This window comes from Ipomoea nil, unplaced genomic scaffold, assembly GCF_001879475.1.
Source record: "Ipomoea nil cultivar Tokyo-kokei standard unplaced genomic scaffold, Asagao_1.1 scaffold0542, whole genome shotgun sequence".
In the NCBI taxonomy this organism is placed as follows: Eukaryota; Viridiplantae; Streptophyta; class Magnoliopsida; order Solanales; family Convolvulaceae; genus Ipomoea; species Ipomoea nil.
Genome location: NW_017616970.1, coordinates 406865 through 433407, shown reverse-complemented (window position 1 = coordinate 433407; position 26543 = coordinate 406865). Strand labels below are relative to the sequence as shown.

Below are 26543 nucleotides of genomic sequence, written 5' to 3'. Positions count from 1 at the left end.
TCAGGCCATCTCCTATCAATATTTCTCCATTGAGGTGAATCAGCTGGATGTCTCAGTTTTCCATCTTCTTTTCTTCCAATAGCATGCCATTGCAAATTTTTTGCCTCTCTTGGATTAGCAAACATGCGTTTAAATCTTGCTATTACGGGTAAGTACCATAATACTTTGGCTGGGGGACCTTTCTTATTCTTACATGCATCTTTGTTTTTATAACGTGATGCTCCACACTTTGGACACACATGCAAGTCTTTGTAATCTTTCCAATACAAAATACAATCATTTGGACATCAAACGCTTACCATTCACACAAAAAATTATAGCTCGTAGCGAATGCAAAACTTTATTTTCTTATACGCTATCATCACATTTTCAAAACGCTGGGTCTGGACTTGGCCTTTACCCTTTACCGGCCTCCGCCCAACAATTACATATATTTATACAAGGCATGATGCAAAATTCAAATTTTATTAGCAAAAGATTAAAATATCAATATAATTATGTGGGTATTTTCCCTTGTTGTTATTATTATGTGTCCCGTTTAACCCTACGACCTGTATTTTTAAGCCAATCACGCCTTATTGGATCTGTGATGGAATCAACATCTATGCTCAAGGAATTGGGAGCCGATTTCATAGAAATTGGAATTGGGAGCTAGTTCAAACCAATTAAAATTGGGAGCCAGTTTCAGAGAAATCAATTGAAATTGGGAGCATGTTTCACATGGAAATCAATTCAATATGGGAGCCAGTGTAGAATTGAAATTGGGAGCCAGTAGAATTGAAATTGGGAGCCAATTGAGGTTGTAGTATGGGAGCCAATGTAGAATTGAAATTGGGAGCCAATTAAGGTTGTAGTATGGGATGCAATTTCAAAGATGGGGACCGATTCAAAGAAGACATGGAGATCAAATTGAATTGAGATGAAATTCAATACCAGGAGAAGTCTGGGAGCCAATTTCAAAGTCAAAGTCAATTGGGAGCCAATTACAATGGAGAAATTCAAATTGGGTGCCAATTACAAGCCAATTGAAATTGGGTGTCAATTACAAAGGAGAAATTCAAATTGGGTGGAAGTTCAAAGCCAGTTTGAAGTCTGAGAACACCCAGACGTGAGAATGAAGAAGATGAAGATGAACTTACAGTGAAAATATTCTCACAAGGAAAAATACTAGTTTAACTAGTATGGGATTAAATTGATGAATATTTTTAAATCCCAAAGATACAAAGACCACTTCAGAGCTAATCAGAGAAGCCATTCTACACCAAAACTGAGACCCAGATATTTCCACTCAACGTTAAAACAGAGGAATATCAGATGAAGTTTGGGAGCTCATTTACATGGAGATGAAACTCCATCAACGGCTAACTTATCTCCTTCTGACATTTTTGCAGAAGATAAGATAAGATCTCTGACAAAAGATACAAGATTTCAAAAATGAGAGCGTCTCTTTCCAACGGACAGATTCTCATTACCAGCTATAAAATGATGAAGATGTGAAGACTTGAAGAAGAGAAGAAAACGAACAACGAACAAGAGAGCAGAAAATTCGAATCCATCAAAGGGATCGAATAGAGCAATTAAGCTTGAAAGAGCATAGAGCAAAAATCTCATTTGGTACAGAGCATACCAAAAATCTTCAAGTGAGAAGTGAGAAAAGAAAAAGAACTCAGAGAGCTTCAAAAGAGAAATATTCTGAGAGTTCTTAAACAGAGCAAAGCAGAGCAAAAATATCAAGTGCTTTACTTGATATATTCAAAGAGAGAAAACACTCAGAGCTATCAAGAGAAATCATTCCAGAGTGTTTATCTTCATCAAAGAGACCTGCGCATCATTGAAGATCATCTACAGAGTCTCAGAAGTTGGAAGCAAGACAACACTTGTTTTGGAGCAAAACAAGAGAAGGGAGGAAAGTAGCACGGAGCTGTGAAATCCTGGATTGTCACACGGAGCTGTGAGATCCGAAGCAGCAGTGTCGGAGACACTGGGCGTGATTGGTGTGGGCTTGGTGATCAAAGCACCAGATCACGGGATACGTTTCTACCGGAGTGTGGAAGACGGGGGGAAAGTAACGCGGAGTCGTGAAATCCTGGGATAGTAGCGCGGCGACGTGAAACCCGAAGCAGCAGTGTGGTGTCACTGGGCGTGATTAGTGCGGGCTTTGTGATCAAAGCACTAGATCACGGAAATTCATTGTATCTTGGAACCAAGGAGTGGTAGATATAGTGAATTGGCTCTTGGAGAAAAGAGCAAGTGGAGTAGGAGGATTACACCACCTCGCGAACCACTATAATTGTCTTGTGTTCTTTACTGCTTTCTTTACATACTGCTCTTTATATATTTGCTCTCACGAAGATATACTGCTCACACAATCTCACACACACTTTATGTTTATTTATTTTCGCTGTGCACCATACTCAAACAATCTAGTTATGAGTTTTGGTTTATCTCTGTCTTAGCAATTGTTGTGCTGTGCGAAAAAGTTTGAAAGTCTATTCACCCCCCCCCCCCTCTAGACTTTCACCTTACCTCTTTTGGGACCAACACGGGCTATGGTTGAACGTTCATTAATCGCAAAATTAAATCCATTCAGTCTGATCTAGGAGCTTAATATAAAAAGTTACACACCACCTTGACTCAGTTAGGCATTCTTCATAGACAATCATGTGCGTATACTCATGAACAGAATGGTCGTGTCGAAAGAAAGCATAGACACATTGTTGAAACTGGTTTAGCTCTCTTAAGTTGTGCCTCCATTCTTTATAAGTTTTGGGATTATGCTTTTGAGACTGCGGTTTATTTAATTAATAAAATGTCATCCGCAGTGACAAATAAATCTAGTCATCTTCTTCTATAGCATAAATCTCATCCATCATATTCTTTTCTTCGTGTCTTTGGTTGTCTGTGTTATCCTTATTTGCGTCCCTACAATCATCATAAGATGTCTTACAGGTCCTCTCCATGTGTCTTCCTAGGCTATCCTAAGTCATTTAGGGGGTATAGGTGCATGGACCTTCAGACTAACAAGGTATATATATGCAGGCATGTTCGGTTTCATGAGAATGTTTTTCCTTTTGGCAAGACAGTTTTGCAGACACCACCAGTTCAAACGACTCAACCATGGGCTGAGTCTGTACTTGTTCCAGCTTCATCATCCATCTCGGCTCAAGCGGTCTCGCCTGAACCGGTCCCGGCCAGCAGCGAATCTAGCCAGCCAGAACCGGCCTAGGATGGGCCCTCGGCAAACACCGAACCTGCTGCCGTTCAGCGACGTCGTGGTCGGCCGAGAGGTCGATCGTCGCGCCCCACAGTTCGGACTCACTCCATGGCCACTCGTAGTCACGCTGATGGTCCTCTCTTGGCTCTATCAACCCAGGTTTGCCCCACTGAACCTACTTGTTATACACAGGCTGTTAAACATGATGAATGGCGCAAAGCTATGGATGATGAATTTAATGCGCTCCTTCAGAATGAAACCTGGTATCTTGTCCCATCTCAGTCTAATATGAATATTATTGGGTGTAAATGGGCTTTTCGCACCAAAAGGAAAGCTGATGGGACAACCGATCGATACAAAGCAAGATTGGTAGCAAAATGATTTAATTAGGTACCTAGTCAAGATTTTTTTGATACCTTCAGCCCAGTGGTCAAACCGACTACTATCAGGTTACTTCTATCTTTGGCTATACCCTCTAGTTGGGTTATCAAACAGCTTGATGTGCATAATGCTTTCTTGAATGGGTCTTTATCTAAGACTGTCTATATGAAGCAACCACCGGGATACATTGATAAACAAATTCTCAATCATGCTTGTCTGTTGAAACGTTCCCTATATGGATTAAAATAAGCCCCCAGAGCTTGGTTTAATTGCTTACATACCTTCTTGATGGCAGTAGGTTTTAAAGCTTCAAAAACATATGTATCTTTATTTTACTACTCACAGGGTTCAAGTTTCATTTATGTTCTTGTTTATGTTGATGACATTCTTGTAATGGGAAATGATCAAGGTCTTATCAGCTCCCTTCTAACTGCTCTATCATCTGCATTCAAGATTAGGGATATTGGTGAACTTGGTTTCTTCCTAGGGATTGAAACAATCAAGTGTAAGGATAGAATTTTGCTCTTTCAACAAAGATACATGGCAGATATTTTAAAACGTGTTGGCATGACAGACTATAAACCTCTAGCCACTCCTATGTTTGCTTCTAAACCCACTATCTCCAATGCTGATTTATATGACGATGTGATAAGTGCCAAAGATGCTATGTTTTATAGGGTATTTAGGAAGCAAATTATGCTATAAGTAGAGTTATTTAAGCCTAATTCATATCAGGACTATGTGGTCCAATGGTACTTGGGTTGGACTTCCATTTGGAAGGTTGTGAGTTTGAGCCTCAGTGGAGGTGTTATTAGCTCTTTGTGTTTTAGTAGGTTGAGAAAGTATATGAACAGATACTACAATGTAATAGAGCTAGTAGCATTCGGCGACAGTTCGGTAGAATGATCATATCTTGAGCTAGGAGCCTCCAAATGAGGTGATTCAAGTGGCTATGGTTTGTCAACTCCGAGCCTTGCGAAGGGCGTGGATGGGTCACTTAAATAAAATTTCAGATTTTAAGGCTTGTAAGGGGATCATTTAGGGGACACTCTTTTTCCCATTCCTTTACTCTCATATTCAGCTCTCTTAGGTTAGGTTAGATTAGGGTTTATATTTTCCTTTCCTTTTAGATTAGATTTACATTCCAAACCTAGAATTCATTGTTCAACATTGCTATTGGATTACAAGCATCTAGATTGAAGACTTGGGTAACATTTCTTCTCCTTGCTTTGATTTTATATCTAATTTGTGCTTTGTGATCTTATAAATGGTGATGAATTGCTAGACATCAAGGATTTGGATTGGTATTGGATTGTGTTTGTGTTCTTATGCTTTGAATATATGAATGATGAGATTGATTGTATGTATTGGCCTTGTATGCCTTTCTTGTAGAGGAGTGCATATTGATATCTTTCCATTGAGAGCTCCAATGGTTAGATGAATGTGAGAGTGAGAGTTTAGTCAGAGATTGCACTCTCCTTAGTCTTGCCCTTGCAATCCCCTTCCTATGACCTGAGAGGGCAAGCTTAGGGGAGGAGACAGTAGACCGTCCACCAAGTGTTTGATAGAATGTCTCGCCCGACGTAGGGAACGAGAGACTAGGTCCTACACGTCCTAGTGATGGTGCCTTAGGTCACAATGAGAATAAACATGGGATTATAAGAGGAATCATACTTTTGTGTTTGGTTAGACCATGAAATAGAAAGAAATATCAGTTAAATAATCAAAATACTCATATTCAAAATAAACACACATAAAAATATATACATACTCACCCACCAAAAATTAACAAAATAACGAAAAAACATAATAAAAATTATTGTATTTTTTCAAAAGCAATTCTAAATAAAAAGAGATAAGAATAAAAGAATACATTGTACATTGTACACAAACTAGATTTATTCAGTTCGGGTACGGACGTATGGAACCTGGAAAAAAAATAGAAAAATATAAACTATATATATACATGCACATATGAAATTGAAAGCAAAAAAGCAAAAAAAGAAAAAAAAAATAATAATAATAATAATAATGATGATGAAAAATTTAAAAAAAAAAAAAACAACAAACAAACAAAAGAAATATACAAAATATTGTACCTTATTGATGATGAGAAGTCGACAGATTAATTGTAGGAATTTGAAGAAACTTAGAAATATATATTTATTTGAATGATTTATAAGGGTAGTTTTGAAATAATAAAAATAGTTATAGTTATTCCTAATGGGCTTGAAATAGTTAATACTAATGGGCATTGGGAATGACTATTCTCATTGTAAAGAAATAGCCCATTTCGTAGAATTATATTCATTATTATAAAGATTGAACCAATTAACAGAATAAATATATTTCACGAAATGACATTTCATTTCTAACATATTCCACCAACCGAACATCATGTTATTGACGTAATATTTTGAGATACGTGATCCTACCGCTATGCACTAATGCACCTATTTCTAATCCTATAGACCTAAACAAACACAGAAATGAATAATGTTAGGGGTGTGGGGACTCGCGGGGCAAGAGATTTCGTCTTTTATGAGTAAGGGAAATAAAATGAAGTCCGCACGAGTTTAGTTCATTGGTTTAGTATACAATATTTGAGAGTAGAGATCAAAATTAAACTTCGATAGTGGATTGACATTTTGCTATGTCTGTTGTAATTTACATCCTTTCAAATGCTCTATTGGATGAAGGCCTTTATTTTTTGGGGGGAGGGAAATAAAATGGAAAAGTAGTGCGTGGGTTGTGCGGTTGAAAATGCGCGTGGGGCTCTAAGTCCTCTGCATTCGATACTTGCCTTCTCCGTTTCACCGAAAATCACTGCACAACGACAAGTCTTTCCAAGTCACAGCTCCTAATTTTTGCAGCTATCCCAACCCCACCGGGGGCCGGGGTCGGCTATCGCATCATCATAATTGTTTTAGATAATAAAGATTGGATACTGAAAGAAGGAATCTTTAAAAGATGCATGAATTTGGGGAGGGGTTGATAATCGAGAGCTACAAGGTTCCATGGCTGATTTGGATTCAGCTGCTTGTAATGATACTTATTGTGCTTCTCCTTTTCTTTGGGTTCAGCGTTTTCACATTGGATCTTCCCGACAACTCCTCTCCCAACTCCTCCGCCGCTGGCCCGTCGTCTTCAGCCGCCAGAACTGACAGCTTGCTTGGCGGCGGCGGACGGATTCATGGCAAAGGCCCACTACCCATCACTAGCTCTTCACGCCGCACCAACCAGGTGAGAAAAATCTAAACTTTAATTGTTATTTAGTGAAAAATTATGTTGATTGTTTGTTTTACTTCATGATTCTTCACACCCATTGACATGTTAGATTTTGTGTGTGTTTTCTTTGCTTTAAAACATTATTCTTTGTGAAATTTCCTGTTCTTTGAACAACTGTTAGCTTTGTGAAATGTGAAATAGGTTTAACTTTTGGGATGTTTGAGTGTTTAACATCTCCCACTCGATGATAAGTCATTACTGAATTTGACGAAATAGGTTGATTAATAATGTATAGATTTTGTCTGCCTGCCAGCTCAAGTAAACTGTTGCCTTAGAAAGTTACATAAAAAGACAGTCTTGGAGGCATATAGTTTTCTGATTGAATGTTTTTCTCCAAGATTTGGGAAATGTATATACTTTGTTAATTGTCTTCGTCTGAAATTTTCTAAATACAATTCTCTTCTATCTTGTAAACCAGTTTACTTTTAAATTATTATATTAAGTGTGTAATATTAGTTCAATACTATTAGCTTGAACCTCCTGAGAAAAATAGTGGAAATGTCAGTTTGCAGCTTTCTTGCTTTGGCAATTTCACCAAGTTCATTGCTATTTCATAGCTTGAACCTCTGAAGAATTGCTGTTTCACTTGATTCCATCATTGATTCATAGAATACACGGTGAAATGGACATTCTAGTTTTGAGTTAGAAAGCTGAACCTTAGCATAATTTGAACTGCATCTGTATATAATGCTAAGGCTATGTTATGGGAATTGAAGCATGTGCTCCATCTCAAATTCTCAACTAAAAGCCTAAGCTGATAGTTGGATTGCACATTAATGGCTATATGCTCAACAATGGGTAGTGCACAATTTCTTTAATTGTTCAGTAATCTCAGTAGTTTATGTGTATAAATGTATGCAAATATTGCCATGCATCAATTTATATTAATCTTATCATGTTTGTATAATTGTATTGGTTGATTTGCTATTAGCACATGAGAGCCTGTTATAGAAACTGAGCATTTACTACTCAACATAACTTCAAATCTAGGAATAAGGGTCAAATTAGCCATTGAATTACATGAAAATGCAATTGGGCCATCCAACTAAAAAAAATGCCATTGACTCCCTAAACAAGCCAAATTCGTGCAAATTAGACCAAAAGTGACCAATACTCTAGGTCAATTGCCGACATTTAAAAAATTCATTTGACAATATAATTAGTTGAGAGCAATCAGAGCATCTCATCTTTGTATGCAAAGTGATCTGGATAAGTTGAAAACTGAAATATTGTAATTATGATCTGTAATATAAGATATCCAACTTTCATCACATTGTGGTTTGAAAAATCTTTAATGTTTTGCTAAGACTTCTCCATCTCTGAGAATTGATTTTCATTTCACAGTTTTGCATAGAAGGGATATGTTCTATCTGTGTGTTAACAATGTATCTGCTGTTAAACCTTTCTTTGCTGATATATCATATATTTGTCTTTAATTGGCTTATTAAATTTTATTTTTTTATTTGTTTTGTTTTTTCAAGTCCTTATGTTTGCATTTTGGGTGAGTAAGAGCACTTTGAAATTAGAGTCCTCGGGTTCATTGTTAAGGTAGACTTTCAAGGCGAGCTGCCACTGACCGCCTAGTCGCCTAGGCGATGAGGATATATATATATATATATATATATATATATATATATATATATATATATATATAGGCTTCGAATCTGGTGCAACCCCTATACTAGATAAGATTATGAGATCTCATGATATCCATTGATTCATTTTCCATAAAGGGTTGAGATTATAAGAAATTGTGAAAGTAATTAAGGATATATTTAAATCAAAGGGATTAAATAGTAATTGTAGATATATGTTTAATTATGGATATAATTCAATTGGAATCTTAAGCATTATATTAGGGAGATTCTGAAATTTTAAATTATAGAAAATTTTACGGCGGTTTGTGCATGGGTGGGAATGGTGTGTGCATTTTATAGTTTGCCATGGTGTATACCTCCTGTTACAGAAAACCGCACACGCCATTCCACACCCGCGCACACACCATCGTAAAATTCCCCACAATTTAAAAAAAAAAAACACATACACAACAAGCCCAATACTATATCTACGTTTCGCACACGCCCGAAACTAGTAAAACACAAACCAAAATGTACATACATGCCTGTATCACGAAACGCACATACCAAAACGCATAATTTTATGAAAAAAAACCAGCACGTCATGGTGTACGAGCCATGTTACAGTAAAACGCACACACCATTCCACACACACGCACACACCGCCGTAAAATTCCAAAGAAAATTACTAAGAGAGAGAGAGAGAAATAATGATTAAGGAGAGCTAAAATAACGCTACAAATATTTATAAACATGGAAATAAATGAAATGGAAAGTAATAAATATAGTGCTTAAGGACAAAAAGACCCATGTTTCATCTAAAATCAGTATAACATGGGATCCAAGTGGTAATCAATCTGAATCGTCAAAAAATTAAAATCAACGATCAAGGAGTGTGCTCATGGGCTCGGCTAACTAGGGGGTGTGCACCGGATTCAAAATCTATATATATATATATATATATATATATATATATCTATATATATATATTCATAATTTAGCATTTTGAGCATATAAACATATTCTCAAATCTCAACAATAAGTACTAATTTATACAATAATTTAGCATTTCCAGCATTTTTTCTTATTGACACCCAATTCCAAATTTTCAGCACATACTGACTTAATGTGTCATTTTCCGCTTTGCTGTCTTTAGGAAAAGAAACTTGTCATTACTTTCTTTTTAAATTGCAATGATGAGGAGAAGCTTCTTTTTTTACTAAAGTCGGTACATTTGAGAGTAATATTGCTTTCAGAAAAGAAGGAAGAAACTGTTAGATTCGTTGTTCAACTGTTTTCTTCTTTTCATTTAAGATCCAAGAATGAGCTGAATTTTTTGAACATTAAAGTGTTCCGATTGGAAAAGTATGAAAAAGGATTGGTTTGTAGGGGCAAGATCAGAAGCACAGTACTGAGGGGGGTGTAGAAACAAGTACAAGCAGAGGCATCAGAATCGGAGAAGAAAGGGACGGATCTTCAGTAAAGGACGCGACCCATTTCAGGATTTTTGAACGTCCACAGCACCCTTGCCACTATCTTGGACTAGCCAAGCAAGCTTTCCTTAAGTGCTTGGGCTTGGATTCCACTTCTGACCGTTCTGACCGTAGAAAACATGATAAAGAAGACTAATGTATGCCTCCCTTCTCTCTCTCATAGACGTGTGCTTGAGGGCGCATTCATATAAACATATATGTACTCACTCGCGCACCAAAGTGCAAAGTCACTGTTAGGATCAAGCGCTTACCGCTACGCCAAAAGCTATAGCTCACAGCGAATGCGCAACTTTATTTCCTTATATTGCCACATTTTCGACAGGAAGAGTGCTGGACTAGGCCCTTCACCAGTCTCCGCCCAACAATCCCCCTAGTCACCAATTGCTGTACTTGGCCTTTTACCGGCCCTTGCCCAACAATCACCCTAGCCACCAATTGTTGGACTTGGCCCTTCACCGGCTTCCGCCCAACAATCCTCCTAGCCACCAATTGTTGGACTTGGCCCTTTACCGGCCTCTGCCCAACAATCCCCCTAATCATCAATTGCTGGACATGACCCTTTACCGGCCTCCACCCAGCAGTCACAAACTTGCTACTTTGAGCACTTTAATGGTGCTCTGTGAATCATAATTGATCTTTGAACTCCAGGTTTCACTTGACATGTTTGAATGTCGTGCAGGAAAGGAATGTTAATCCGCCAAGGAAAAAATTGCGAAAATGCAAAAAGCAGAGGGAGGGTCCTCTATAGCAGAAGGAAGTAGTGGGGGAGTGAAATATTTTTGGCCATAGATGAAGTATGTATAATGCTGTGATACAAGATTGGCAACAGATATTGGGTTTATGCCTAATTTAACCCATGACAACCTTGAAGATGAATGAATGCTAACCCTTTATGTACCAAGAATCTGAACACTGTTTAGTTATAACTGTAAGTTTAAGTTGCTTAGCAGCCATTGTATTATTATTATTATATAGATAGATAGTATGTTGTGTCTAACTACTTGGCTGATTATTAGCCAGTTCAAATTGCATTATTATATTGTTTCACTAATGGTAGAAAAGATCATTTGATGCTGCCTTTCTTCTTTTAATACTTCTCTTAGATTTGATGCTGCTTATTCTCCACTAGTGGAGTGTTTGGTAGGATGGTATTGCAATTTCATAACTACCAAATTTCATGGAATGTACAATTCCAGTATTTGGTTGGAGGGAATGAAATTTCTATTCCCAGTCTCTTGGAATTGTAATTTCACACTAATTTACGATTTCATCATTCTTATTATTATTATATAAGGACATTTTAATCTTTATTTACTTCTTCTGTTTTACAGTTCTATTCATGTCTACCAAATAATGAAATTTGAATTTCACTTTATTCTTTCACAGAATTATATGCTTTTTTTTTTATCATCTAAGACTTCGCTCCTAACTTAGATCAAGGGAGGGATCCTCCTTAATGTAATAAAAATATGCAGAGAGAATAGTATTTTACACAAAATTAAATGTATCAATATAAAACTTAATTCGAAAATTGGAGAATTTTTTATATGATTTTAGTGGAATAAGTCTTACGTATTCTTTGGGGGAAAAAGAAACAAACGAAAGACAATGTACATATAGATGTGTAGTCCAGCCTTTTACAAACCGGATCCGTGGCGCAATGGTAGCGCGTCTGACTCCAGATCAGAAGGTTGCGTGTTCGATTCACGTCGGGTTCAAATCCCCGATCCATTTCTGGTGTCAACTTTTTCCTATTTTAAATACGGATTAATGTTTTCCACCCTAAGCTTTCTTTAGCTAAAATTTACGGAGTATTTGTTTTTTTTTTTTTTTGACAAGAAAATTTATTTGTTTTTTAAACAAAGAAAATTATAGTTCAAAATAAGAGTATGTTTTCCACCCTAAGATTTCTTAGCTGAAATTTATTTGTTTTTTAAACAAAGAAAATTAGTTCAAAATAAGAGTTTGTTTGGTTCAAACATTAGATTGAAATGGTAATGAAAATCAAATACTTGGTCATGGTAATGAATTCTGATGTGAATTATTTTCTCCCAACCTAAGCTTTCTTAGCTGAAATTTATTTGTATTTTTAAACAAAGCAAATTAGTCCAAATTAAGAGTTCGTTTGGTTTGAAAATCAAATATATTCTACAATTCTAATAAGAGTCAATAATGTTAAGTTCTTAACTGGAACAAAAAAATATCGGTATTATTGTCTCTTAAAATGAATGGTTCATATTATTCTTATTTTAGTATTTTTTTAATAATTTTTCTTATTTACCCTCTATTATATTAGTTTCTTCCCTTAAATAACTTAAATTCCGTTAGTATAAACTTTAGTAACGGAATATTTCATTAACTATTTATTATTTAAATTATTCATTAATTTCTATAGGAAAGGTCTTAGGTTCGAACTCCATCCCAATTAGAGTTGGTATAATTTAAACATATACTATGAATATGTTAAAATGTATTAAAAATACTAGTTTTTTACGCGCATTGCACGATTGGGATAATGCCCAATGTTTTTTTATTTAAATAAGTACATTGGTTATAATTGTCAATAAAATAATTGTATAGGTATGGTTGAAACCAAATACGGGACATAAGAGAAAGCAAATAAAAATTAGGGCATAAAATATTAAATATATACTAATATTGAAAAGCTAAATGCTGATTGCCAAACAAGGACATTGCGAGATAGTTTCCAACTTCTATTTGTTGTCTGATTTGAATACTCTTTTTGTCAATAAATCCCCCAAGTAGTTAATATGATTGACTTAATTATATTTTTTATTTTTTTAAAACAATTATTATTATTATTATTATTATTATTATTATTATTATTATTATTATTATTATTATTATTATTATTATTATTATTATTATTATTATTATTATGTATACCTTAGATCATTTTACATGTCAATCTAAACATCTAATTCGATGGTCAAATTCGCTAATATAATTTGTTAACGCTAACCGCTAACTGCTGCTGATTGTCAAACAAGGACATTGCGATGTAGTTCTCACTTCAATTTGTTGTGTGATTTAAATACTCTCTTTGTCAACAAATCACTCAAGTAGTTAATATGATTGGCTTTATTAATTATATTTTTTTAATTTTTTCATGGTATTAATATAATAAATATATATATCATATTATTTTGTATTATAACTTTGATATTTAATTAAAAATAGTGCACAAAAATAGATAATAGACAATGTAGTGAATATAATCAATTGATGAATTTGAAATTTAAATGTAAAGAATTTTTACTTTGAGAGATATAAAGACAATATAACTAATAAAGTTATGTTTCTTAATTAATTTATTGATGATGAATAATTTTTTTAGTAAAGACATTGTAGGGACAATGTAGCGAATATAATCAATTGATGAATTTGAAAGTAAAGAATTTTTATATTGGAGAAAAATAAAGACAATATAACTAATGAAATTATTTATCTTATTTAATTTATTGATAATGAATAAATTTTTTTGAATAAAGACATTGTAGACACATAATTCTAAATTAAAGAAATGCATATGTATTTTTTTTTTTTAGCTACTAATTATTATTTTTAATTTAATAAGAGTAGAATAGAATACTAATTATGCCAACTTTGATTGGGATGAGGTTCGAACCTAAAACCTTTCTTATTGAAATCAATGAGTAAGTTAACAGTGAACTAACAGAACTTAACGAAAAAGATAATATTTGACGGAAAAGTTGACGGATAATCATATTCATTAAGGACAAATTAGAAAATCTAAAGGAAAAATTAAAATCTGATCAATCTGAGCCATTCATTTGATTAAAAAACTTGACCGCCATTTTTTCTATCCATTATAGGCCTAACTCTCTTGGGCTCTTATTAGTATAGTAGATAGTAGATATATAATATAAAATTTAACATAAACTTTGGTCAAATAATTAGTCTGACTAAATAAATAAATTCAAAGTTAAGCACCAAAGATTATAAATCAAGAACTTTAAAAATCATTTGATTTTTATGGATTTTAAAAAAAAAAAAAAAAAAAATTGGTTAAGTTTTTTTTTTCTCTCGTTTAATTAATCTTCTTTTGATTATTTAGATCAGAACAAAACTTAATATCTCAATTATACTTTTGCATTATTGGTATGATTTAGGTCGTTATGGTATTAATATTTTTTGTATATATTTTTATAATGGTAAAATTGTACATTACTTTATAAATATTATATTATTATTATTTTATCGGACAAAATTGTTCTTACATCATTGTCAGACATGCGAGACCTAACTACAAAGTTGTTGATCATATACAATTACACATGGACTCTAAAACGGTAGGACCATTTTTCAAAGAATTGACAATGTTGGCATCTCATTGGCTCCAATTGAACAAATTTACACATCAGAATTTTATCAATGCATGAAAACTTCTAAAGAAATTTGTAAGTTAATTTTTACTATATCATTATAACAATATTTATTGTAACTATATATTTTTAACTAGGAATAAGGTTCAAATTGGCCACTGAACGTAACTTGAAAATGCAATTAGGCCATTGAACAAAAAAAAAAAAAAAAAAAAAAAAAAAAAAAAAAAAGACAAGTGAACACTCAAAAAATGTGTAATTAGGCCACTGAACACTACAAGTGTATGCAATTTTATCGGATAGCAGGTTACCATCAATTTTAGCAAGTTACTTGCTTACGTGACAACTGAGTTGGCATTTTTAATAATTTTTAATAATAAATTTAAAAAATAAATAATAAAATAAAATGACGGGGTGGCCGCCGACCACCCCCTTCCTCCACCTCCCTCTTCCTTCGTCTCCACCGGACACTAAGGAAGAGGGGGGGTGGGGGAAAGTGGTGGCCGGCGGCCACCCCATCATTATTTTTTTTTTTCAAAATTTATTAAAAATTATTAAAAATGTCAATTCAGCTGCCACATAAGTAGGTAATCTGCTAAAATTGATGGTAATCTGTTATCAGGTGAAATTGCATACATTTGAAGTGTTCAGTGTCCTAATTGCACTTTTCTTGTTCAGTGACCTAATTGCATTTTCAGGTTACGTTCAGTGACCAATTTGAACCTTATTCCTTTGAATTATTTATTATCATCTTCTATAGACAAGAATTGTACCAATTGTCATTGACAAACTCTCAAAACAATTTGTCTCAACAACGAATGTAAATTAAAAAAAAAAATCAATGATTTCATTATTGTTGATGAAAAATATGTACGCCACTTTATTATTCTTATTAAATTAAATAAATTAGTAGCTACAACAAAAAATAATACATATGCATTTAAGTAATTTAAAATTAGATGTCTATAATGTCTTTGTTTTACAAAAAAAAAAAAAAAAAAAAAAATTATTCATTATAAAAAATTTAAATGATATATACTTCCATTAGTTATATTATCTTTAGGGAAAAGGGTCAAATAGGCCCTCGAACTTTAGCTTAAAAGTCAATTAGGCCCCTAAACTTTTCAAAGGTGCAATTACACCCATCAACAATTCAATTAAGTGCATTGAAGCCTAAAAACAAATTAATGACCTGCTATCACAGGTCATTAAGGTTCAGGGCACCTTCCGACAAAAAAAAAAAAAAAAAGTGACCGGCGAAATTTTCGACAAAAGAAGTGACTGGAGAAATTTTCGGCAAATCTGGGTCGGTTGATGGTCACATTTTTTTTGTCGGCAAATTCGCCGGAAGGTGGCCTGAACCCTAATGACCTGTGATAGCAAGTCATTAACTTGTTTTTGGGCTTCATTGCACCTAAATGAATTGTTGATGGGTGTAATTGCACCTTTAAAAAGTTTAGGGGCCTAATTGACTTTAAGCTAAAGTTCGAGGGCCTTTTTGACCCTTTTCCCTTATCTTTATTTTCTACCATTCAAAGATTCATTACCTTCAATTTATTAATTTATTATATTTATTACATTGTCCATTGTCTTCTTTTTACATTATCTTGTAATTAAATATTAAAGTTATAATACGGAGTACAAAATATGTTATATATATATATATATATATATATATATATATATATATTCATTCATTCATTCATTCATTCATTTATTTATTTACCAAGTATTTTATACAAATATAATAAATATTAATATTTTGTTCAATACTTTCACATGATAACCTACGACGCATCTCACAACGCATAAAACATGTAGAGGAAAAACTACCACTACCAAATATCAATAGGTCTTGTAAGATAAAGAGTTAGTAGTACAACTAAGATCTCATTATATACACAACAAGTCAAATCTAAAGCTTCCTACACCATAATCTCATTGCACGATGAATTCATCTATTCTACTGCCAGTAATCCAATTGCGCATGACACACTACCAATAATAAAAAGAAAAGACATATACTAAAAATGAAGACAATGACAATGCTACCCAAAAGAGAATTAAGAAGAATTCGAGAAATTTAAATTAAAAGTAGTATTTATTTAGACTATCATTTTTATACTAAGTATTTACACTAACGTTATGACAAAGTTGCAAACATTTATTTTAATGACAATATAATCAATCTCTCATATATTATCTTGCATTTATATATTTTAAATTACCAATTTAAATAAACAAATTCAATATTTATTTACCTATGCATGAACATATCTGATATAATATTGCATTGATATACTTTGAAATACTTATTTAAAAATAATCATTGGCATTATTCCATTCGCGCAAAGCGCATAAAAGAACTAATACATAGCAATAGTAATGAGTTTAAATAGAAAGAATGTTTTCCTCACCTAAACATTCTTAGCTAGTGTGACATCCCGTAAATCCGAATTCTATTTAGGGATTAATTAAGTAATTAATCTTAATTCAATTAAAAATTTAATTCTTTAAATTCCTGAAAATTCAATAGTCGGGGACTAGTAATTGACTAGTCAACCCAAGTCAAGGTGTTGTACCTAAAGCTTTGTGAATAGTTTCCTTGTTCCCTTACATTTTTCATCTTAGTAAGGGTAAAGAAGACATTTCCTTTATGATTGTATTCCAAGTTAACATAGAAGACATCTTTCATTTTCTTCCTAACACTTTCAAATCAAAAGCTCATCCTTCTCTCTAGAAATCTAGCTAGCTTTCTCTCCAAGCTAAGTTTAGGCTTACCAAGATCTTCAAAGTTTGTCTCCAAGATTCCACCTTTTCTACTCTTGAGCATCTAGGAGGGTAAGATCTATGTTCCTTTTGTGTTTTTAGTGTTTTCTAGGGTATCTTTTTCTAAAGGTGAAATCTTTATGATCTTTTGGTGTGTTCTTGAAGTGGGTGTTGAAGGTGAACCTTGTTAGGGGCTTTGAGAAGTGTTTTGTGTGAAGGTTGAATCTTCAAGAGGTAACCCATGCTCTACAAAATCTATTTTGCTTACCTATATGATGATTTATTGGATTCTACATGTGATTTTGCTATGAAATGTGAGTGTTGATGCATTGCCTTGTGAAAATGCATACCTAGAGCTTATTATTAGGGTTCATATATGCCATTGCTTGGCTATTCCTTTGATTCAAGTCATTTTGTTGTATTTGGTGAGATTTGGCATGTTTTGGACTTGAATTTGAGCTTGGTGATGAAAATCCCCGAAGGGATGTTTTGGTACAGAGGTTGTACCCGCGGGCGGAACGGCGGGTAGGCGTCCACCCGTTGCCCCACCCGCGGGGGAACGTTGGTTGTGGGAATTGTTCCCGCGGGCGGAACCACGGGTGGGGGTCCATCCGTGGCCCCACCCGCGGGTACATATATGGTGATGGGCGAGGATTTGTTCCCCGTGATTCTTTTGACTAGTTAATTGATGTGTGTCGGTTTCACGTATTTCTTGGGAGGCATGTGTTGCCATTTGTGTGATCGGTACCCTCGTGTACTATGAATTGGTGGAATTATTGGCGGTCATTGGCGGATGGGGACGACGGTCCTCGGAGGGATAAGGTTGGACTTGGCTGTACAGGGGTCCTGGAGGTATCGGTTGGAACTAGCTATAAGGTTGGGGGTAGCCATAAGGTTGGAACTGGGCATAAGGAAGGAATATTGTTGTGACATGTGTTGTCACGAAGGCATGTGTTGCCATTGTGTATTTCTCTATTTTTGACATGTGTTGTCACAAAGGCAGGTGTTGCCAATGTGTGTGTCCTTATTCTCTTGTGTTATGCATGTCGGGTGATATTCTACTGAGTGATGGTAGAATAAGCCTTGAGCCTTTCTTGTGTGTCGTTGTCACTTCTTGTTGTCTTGGGATGCGTTCCCTTATCCTTGTTGTGAGAGTATTGAGTCTTGTGATTGACTTCTATCTTAGCTTTGAACTAATATATATACTGTATCCCGTTTCGCAAATGATTTTGTATATACACTATCTAGGTATGATACTTAACATGTATTGGTGGGTTACCAGCATCATTCGCTGACCGGGCGTCGTCCCATATATTTATGTGTTTCTTTCAGGTCCCGAGTAGAGGCGAACACGATCTAGTGATGGATAGTGTAGATCCCTCAGACTTTGTAGTTTGTTTTGGTCTGTGTGCCTCCTATGTTGGATTTTAGACTTATGGATTGTTTGACCTTGTCCTTTGTAGAATGATTATGTTGATGTTGTTTACGCCTGTGCGTTCACCTTAGTGTGGGCGTGGCATAACACTCTTCGTTTTCCATCTGTTGTATAGTTAGACTTCCGCTGAGTATGCTTATATTGTGGTTAGATTATCTGCATGTTTAAGTTTAAAATGGTATGGAAATCGGGGGTGTTACAGCTAGAATTTATTTATTTTTAAACGAAGCAAATTAGTCCAAAGTCAAAACTAAGGGTTTGAACTCTGAAATTTATTTGTTTTTTTAACGAAGAAAATTAGTCCAAATTAAGAGTTCATTTGGTTTGAAAATCAAATTCTTAGTAATAGTAATGAATTTAAGTAAAAAGAATTTTTTACTCACCCAAATATTCTTAGCTAAAAGTTATTTATTTTTAAATGAAGCAAATTAATCCAAACTAAGAGTTCGTTTGGTTCAAACTTTAGAATTGAAATGGTAATGAAAATCAAATAGTTGACAATTGTAATGAATTTAAGTATAAAGAATTTCTTTATTTGGTAAAAAAAAAAAAATAGGAATTGTAATCAAAATAAATAAATATTAATTAATTAAGTAAAATATTAAAGTTTCATATTTAACGTATGAACAATGAAATTTTTTTCTTCCTCATCTTTTATTCTAAGTGTCTAAAAATATGAGAAAAAAAGAGTTAATTCCAACAATGGTCCTCCAACTATTGTGATTTTCTAAAATTTGTCCTCGTCTTTTAATTTGGACAAAAAAGACACTTGACTTTCAGATTTGTTCCAGCATTGGTCCTTCCGTTAACTGTCCATTTATTAGGTGTTAGTTTTGGGGCTAAAATAGTCATTTTATTAGCTTGCTTTGTTCTTCCTCATGTTCGTTAGTTTATGTATGTATTAGACTCATAGCAGCAAAACGAAAAATTATATTCCATTGTTTCTCACCGATTTGGCGGCGGCTTGCAAAAGAGGCGGTAAAGCTGCTGCGGCCTCGTCCAAGGCCGTAGCGGTAGAGACTGCCGCGAAGAACGGCAGTGCGAGCGTCAACAATTTGGCCAACGGAATTGGGGAGCTCCAGATATCCGATCGGACGTGTACGGGCATTTTGTGTTCGGATTGACGAGAATTGCCAATAAGAAAATGGTGACGTTTTTTATGTTAGATTCCGATTTTGTCTAATTGATTCTTTTTTACAATCTTTCATCATTTTGCATATTGCATATTCTTTGTCCCTCACTTTCCATGGACATGAGCTTATATTAGTTGATTCTGAACTGGAGCTCAACTATGGAAGGTATGCTCGTAAATTCAAAATTTTCCAGTATACTTGAACTGTGGAATTTTAGTGCAGTTAATATAATTTTGAGAGTTTAGTACAACAAATATTTAATTTTTGCATATTATCACTGCAGGCATTATGGTTTGGTTGGGCTGAATGGCTGTGGTAAACCCACTCTTCTTACTACCATAGGATGTCGGGACCTTCCCATACTAGAGCATATGGATATTTACCACCTTAGTCGTGAGATTGAAGCATCTGACATGTCTTCACTTGAGGCAGTCATATGATGTGATGTGATGAAGAAAGGTTGAAATTGGAGAAAGAAGCTGAAGCTTTGGCTGAAGCTCTGATATAATATTGCATTGATATACTTTGAAATACTTATTTAAAAATAATCATTGGCATTATTCCATTCGCGCAAAGCGCATAAAAGAACTAGTACTTAGCAATAGTAATGAGTTTAAATAGAAAGAATGTTTTCCTCACCTAAACATTCTTAGCTAGTGTGACACCCCGTAAATTCGAATTCTATTTAGGGATTAATTAAGTAATTAATCTTAATTCAATTAAAAATTTAATTCTTTAAATTCCTGAAAATTCAATAGTCGGGGACTAGTAATTGACTAGTCAACCCAAGTCAAGGTGTTGTACCTAAAGCTTTGTGAATAGTTCCCTTGTTCCCTTACATTTTTCATCTTAGTAAGGGTAAAGAAGACATTTCCTTTATGGTTGTATTCCAAGTTAACCTAGAAGACATCTTTCATTTTCCTCCTAACACTTTCAAATCAAAAGCTCTTCCTTCTCTCTAGAAATCTAGCTAGCTTTCTCTCCAAGCTAAGTTTAGGCTTACCAAGATCTTCAAAGTTTGTCTCCAAGATTCCACCTTTCCTACTCTTGAGCATCTAGGAGGGTAAGATCTATGTTCCTTTTGTGTTTTTAGTGTTTTCTAGGGTATCTTTTTCTAAAGGTGAAATCTTTATGATCTTTTGGTGTGTTCTTGAAGTGGGTGTTGAAGGTGAACCTTGTTAGGGGCTTTGAGAAGTGTTTTGTGTGAAGGTTGAATCTTCAAGAGGTAGCTCATGCTCTACAAAATCTATTTTACTTACCTATATGATGATTTATTGGATTCTACATGTGATTTTGCTATGAAATGTGAGTGTTGATGCATTGCCTTGTGAAAATGCATACCTAGAGCTTGTTATTAGGGTTCATATATGCCATTGCTTGGCTATTCCTTTGATTCAAGTCATTTTGTTGTATTTGGTGAGATTTGGCATGTTTTGGACTTGAATTTGATCTTGGTGTTGAAAATCCCGGAAGGGATGTTTTGGTACAGAGGTTGTACCCGCGGGCGGAACGGCGGGTAGGCGTCCACCCGCCGCCCCACCCGCGGGGGAACGTTGGTTCTGGGAATGGTTCCCGCGGGCGGAACCACAGGTGGAGGTCCATCCGTGGCCCCACCCGCGGGTACATATATGGTGATGGGCGAGGATTTGTTCCCCGTGATTCTTTTGACTCGTTAATTGATGTTTTGACTTCCCGATGTTCTTTTGTTGGGCTTTTGAGTGTCTTCTTGATGTTTCGTATGTCTAGAACTATATGGTAGGATTCCATGTAGGTTTTTGGTGTCTTGAATCGTGCTAAGTGTTCAACCTTGTGATTCGTTGAACCGTGATGAGTCTTGTGTGTTCTTTGGAACTATGTTTGGTTTACCCGTTTGATAAGCATGCTAGTTCGGTGTTTAAATGCTAGCATGTGTGGTTTGTCCTTTCCTAATGTGGATGATTACTTGTGTTAATCATCGTTGTTGTCGGATTGTGATCCATTCCTTGATTGAGTATGGTTTCATATCTTCGTTGTGATCCGTTGATTGATTCCTATGATGTGTTGTGTGTGCGGTTGTACCTGGATTGCACGATTAATGGTATGGGACATTAGTCACCAAGGTACGGCAGTGGTCCTCGTGGTGGCCATGGCGTGATTATGGAGTTTGTGACCTGTGTGTCGGTTTCACGTATTTCTTGGGAGGCATGTGTTGCCATTTGTGTGATCGGTACCCTCGTGTACTATGAATTGGTGGAATTGTTGGCGGTCGTTGGCGGATGGGGACGACGGTCCTCGGAGGGATAAGGTTGGACTTGGCTGTACAGGGGTCCTGGAGGTATCGGTTGGAACTAGCTATAAGGTTGGGGGTAGCCATAAGGTTGGAACTGGGCATAAGGAAGGAATATTGTTGTGACATGTGTTGTCACGAAGGCATGTGTTGCCGTTGTGTATTTCTCTATTTGTGACATGTGTTGTCACAAAGGCAGGTGTTGCCAATGTGTGTGTCCTTATTCTCTTGTGTTATGCATGTCGGGTGATATTCTACTGAGTGATGGTATAATACGCCTTGAGCCGTTCTTGTGTGTCGTTGTCACTTCTTGTTGTCTTGGGATGTGTTCCCTTATCCTTGTTGTGAGAGTATTGAGTCTTGTGATTGACTTCTATCTTGGCTTTGAACTAATATATATATTGTATCTCGTTTCGCAAATGATTTTGTATATACACTATCTAGGTATGATACGTAACATGTATTGGTGGGTTACCAGCATCATTCGCTGATCGGGCGTCGTCCCATATATTTATGTGTTTCTTTCAAGTCCCGAGTAGAGGCGAATGCGATCTAGTGATGGATAGTGTAGATCCCTCAGACCTTGTAGTTTGTTTTGGCCTGTGTGCCTCCTATGTTGGATTTTAGACTTATGTATTGTTTGACCTTGTCCTTTGTAGAATGATTATGTTGGTGTTGTTTACGCCTGTGCGTTCACCTTAGTGTGGGCGTGGCATAACACTCTTCTTTTTCCATCTGTTATATAGTTAGACTTTCGCTGTGTATGCTTATATTGTGGTTAGATTATCTGCATGTTTAAGTTTAAAATGGTATGGAAATCGAGGGTGTTACAGCTAGAATTTATTTATTTTTAAACGAAGCAAATTAGTCCAAAGTCAAAACTAAGGGTTTGAACTATGAAATTTATTTGTTTTTTAAACGAAGCAAATTAGTCAAAATTAAGAGTTCATTTGGTTTGAAAGTCACATTCTTAGTAATAGTAATGAATTTAAGTAAAAAGAATGTTTTACTCACCTAAATATTCTTAGCTAAAAGTTATTTATTTTTAAATGAAGCAAATTAATCCAAACTAATAGTTCGTTTGGTTCAAACATTAGAATCGAAATGGTAATGAAAATCAAATAGTTGACAATTGTAATGAATTTAAGTATAAAGAATTTCTTTATTTGGTAAAAAAAAAATTGTAATTGTAATCAAAATAAATAAATATTAATTAATTATGTAAAATATTAAAGTTTCATATTTAACGTATGAACAATGAATTTTTTTTCTTCCTCATATTTTATTCAAGTGTCTAAAAGTATTAGAAAAAAAGAGTTAATTCCAACAATGGTCCTCCAACTATTGTGATTTTCTAAAATTTGTCCTCGTCTTTTAATTTGGACAAAAAAGACACTTGACTTTCAGATTTGTTCCAGCATTGGTCCTTCCGTTAACTGTCCATTTATTAGGTGTTAGTTTTGGGGCTAAAATAGTCATTTTATTAGCTTGCTTTGTTCTTCCTCATGTTCGTGAGTTTATGTATGTATTAGACTCATAGCAGCAAAACGAAAAATTATATTCCATTGTTTCTCACCGATTTGGCGGCGGCTTGCAAAAGAGGCGGTAAAGCTGCTGCGGCCTCGTCCAAGGCCGTAGCGGCAGAGACTGCCGCGAAGAACGGCAGTGCGAGCGTCAACAATTTGGCCAACGGAATTGGGGAGCTCCAGATATCCGATCGGACGTGTACGGGCATTTTGTGTTCAGATTGACGAGAATTGCCAATAAGAAAATGGTGACGTTTTTTATGTTAGATTCCGATTTTGTCTAATTGATTCTTTTTTACAATCTTTCATCATTTTGCATATTGCATAGTCTTTGTCCCTCACTTTCCATGGACATGAGCTTATATTAGTTGATTCTGAACTGGAGCTCAACTATGGAAGGTATGCTCGTAAATTCAAAATTTTCCAATTTACTAGAACTGTGGCATTTTAGCGTAGTTAATATAATTTTGAGAGTTTAGTACAGCAAATATTTAATTTTAGCATATTATCACTACAGGCATTGTGGTTTGGTTGGGCTGAATGGTTGTGGTGTAAATCCACTCTTCTTTCTACCATAGGATGTCGGGACCTTCCCATACTAGAGCATATGATATTTACCACCTTAGTCGTGAGATTGAAGCATCTGACATGTCTTCACTTGAGGCAGTCATAATAATAATAATAATAATTATTATTATTATTATTATTATTATTATTATTATTATATAAGAGCATCTTAATTTTTAATTACTTCTTCCCTTTAATTCATAGCAATTCTATTCCTATTTACCAAATAATGAAATTTGAATTTCATATTATCCTTTTCTCACATAATTACATCTTTTTTTTTTTAATCATCTAAGACTTCACTCCTAACCTTGATCAAGGGAGGGATGCTTAATGTAATAAAAATATATGGAGAGAATAGTATGTTACTCAAAATTAAATGTATCAAAAATTAAACTTTAATTATAAAATTGGAGAATTTTTATATGATTTTAGTGGAATAAGTCTTAGAGTTAATTCCAGCAATGGTCCTCCGACTATGTTGATTTTCCACAATTGATCCTCGACTTTTAATTTAGACAATTTAGACACTTGACTTTTGAATTCTTTTCAATATTGGTCCTTCCGTCAAATGGATGTTAAGTTGGTGTCAATTTGAGGGGTAAAAGTGTCTTTTCAATAAGTGTATATTTCTTCTCACTTCTCCCTTCTCCCTTCCTTTCACCACCAACTGCCCATCTGCCCATCTCCATCGTATCTCCACCGTCGGCGGCCGGGGCTCGGCCCAAGCTCCATCCAAACTATTGAGTTTAGCCAAGTCGTCCCTAAAGAAGCCTCACACTTTCTCATTCCTGCTCTCGCTTTTCCTTTCTCTGATCTGGGTTTCCCTCCGATTACATCCTCCAGTCATTTTCCACATAGAGGTAGATCGGATTCTGGATCTGAGTTGGGGCAACGTGCGGTTCTCTCCTTCTTAGCGTGATTCTCTGCTTCTTCTTCACCTATTGCCAAAGACAAGCGTGGATGGCTGCTGAATCCCATCTCGCTTGCCCTAGATGCTCATATTTCAGGTCTCTGCTTCTTCTTCTTTGTCATATTCAGCCTGCTTAGTTACCAAATTAAATAGGAATTCATTTTGAAGATGAAGAAGAAAGGTGTTTTCGTTCATGTTATTGTTCTTTCTAATGATTTCTCACTCCTGTGTCGCGACTTTGGATTTAATTACTTGAAGTGGTTGGGCACTTGTATCTAGAATGGTCCAGTTCTGCACACACTTGGCCACCAAAGGCGTCAAGATCACGCTCGTCCTCACAGAACGGGCAAGCAAATACCTTCAAATTAAACTCCGGCCAGCACCGCCTCCTTGATCGAGGTGGAGTTCATTCCCGACATCCTCCCCGAAGGCGTCGCCGAAGTTCCGTATAACACAGGGACGACCATCGCGCATCTTCGAGCAAGTTTTTTGGTGGGGGTTACCGCAAGTGATCGAGAAGCAAGAAGCGTCGGAGAGAACGCCGAAAGCGGTGTTGTATGATTCAATTGTGCCATGGACTCTGGAATTGGCGAAAGGATGTGGGTTACAGGCGCAACGCATTTTCCTTCCTGAATCATTAATTAATTATCACTCCCTTCAGCCGGAAAATTCGGCAACCGCCGTGGTCTTCTAACTATACAAGGAAGGGAAAAGGAAGAAGAAATATACACTTAGTATTTGAAAAGACACTTTTACCCCTCAAATTGACACCAACTTAACCTCCATTTGACGGAAGGACCAATATTGGAAAGAATTCAAAAGTCAAGTGTCTAAATTGTCCAAATTAAAAGTCGAGAACTAATTGTGGAAAATCAACATAGTCGGAGGACTATTGCTGGAATTAACTCATAAGTCTTACGTACTCTTTGAGGTAAAAACAAACAAACGAAAGAAAATTGAACATATAGATTGTAGTCCAACTTTTCTCAAACCGGATCCGTGGTGCAATGGTAGCGTATCTGACTCCAGATCAAAAGGTTGCGTGTTCAATTCACGTTGGGTTCAAATCCCCGATCTAATACTTTTTCCTATTAAATACGGAGTAATGTTTTCCACCCTAAAGCTTTCTTAGCTGAAATTTATTTGTTTTTTTAAACAAAGAAAATTATAGTTCAAAATAAGAGTATGTTTTCCACCCTAAGCTTTCTTAGCTGAAATTTATTTGTTTTTAAAACAAAGAAAATTAGTTCAAAATAAGAGTTTGTTTGGTTCAAACATTGGATTGAAGTGGTAATGAAAATCAAATACTTAGTCATGGTAAAGAGTTTAAATATAATATTTTCCCAACTTAAGTTTTTTTAGTTGAAATTTATTTATTTTTTAACGAAGTAAATTAGTCCAAATTAAGAGTTTGTTTGATTCAAACACTGAAATTGAAATAGTAATGAAAATCAAATATTTGGTAATTGTTATAAATATATTATTATGGTGGACATTATGGGCATTCAATACATAACTGTTATAACGGTCATCATTAGTATTGTCATTATTCTTTTGTAGATTATATATGCTTGTTGTAACATTGTATTGAATTGGTGTGTGCAATGGAATGAC

At 35.2% G+C, this 26543-nt stretch overlaps 1 protein-coding gene and 2 non-coding genes across 3 annotated transcripts; all 3 read left to right on the top strand.

The window, feature by feature from the left end:
* The first annotated feature begins 6344 nt into the window (after positions 1-6344).
* On the top strand, positions 6345-11031 carry LOC109174169. The gene is made up of 3 exons (XM_019323434.1): positions 6345-6838; positions 9850-10090; positions 10633-11031. Exons 1-2 carry the CDS (start codon positions 6566-6568, stop codon positions 10087-10089), a joined length of 513 nt encoding a protein of 170 aa, XP_019178979.1. The 5' UTR covers positions 6345-6565; the 3' UTR covers position 10090; positions 10633-11031.
* Positions 11032-11599: 568 nt separating this feature from the next.
* Positions 11600-11671, top strand: TRNAW-CCA. Its single transcript has one exon. It is a non-coding gene; the product is annotated as a tRNA-Trp (tRNA).
* A 14251-nt stretch (positions 11672-25922) lies between these two features.
* Positions 25923-25994, top strand: TRNAW-CCA. Its single transcript has one exon. It is a non-coding gene; the product is annotated as a tRNA-Trp (tRNA).
* Positions 25995-26543: the final 549 nt, after the last annotated feature.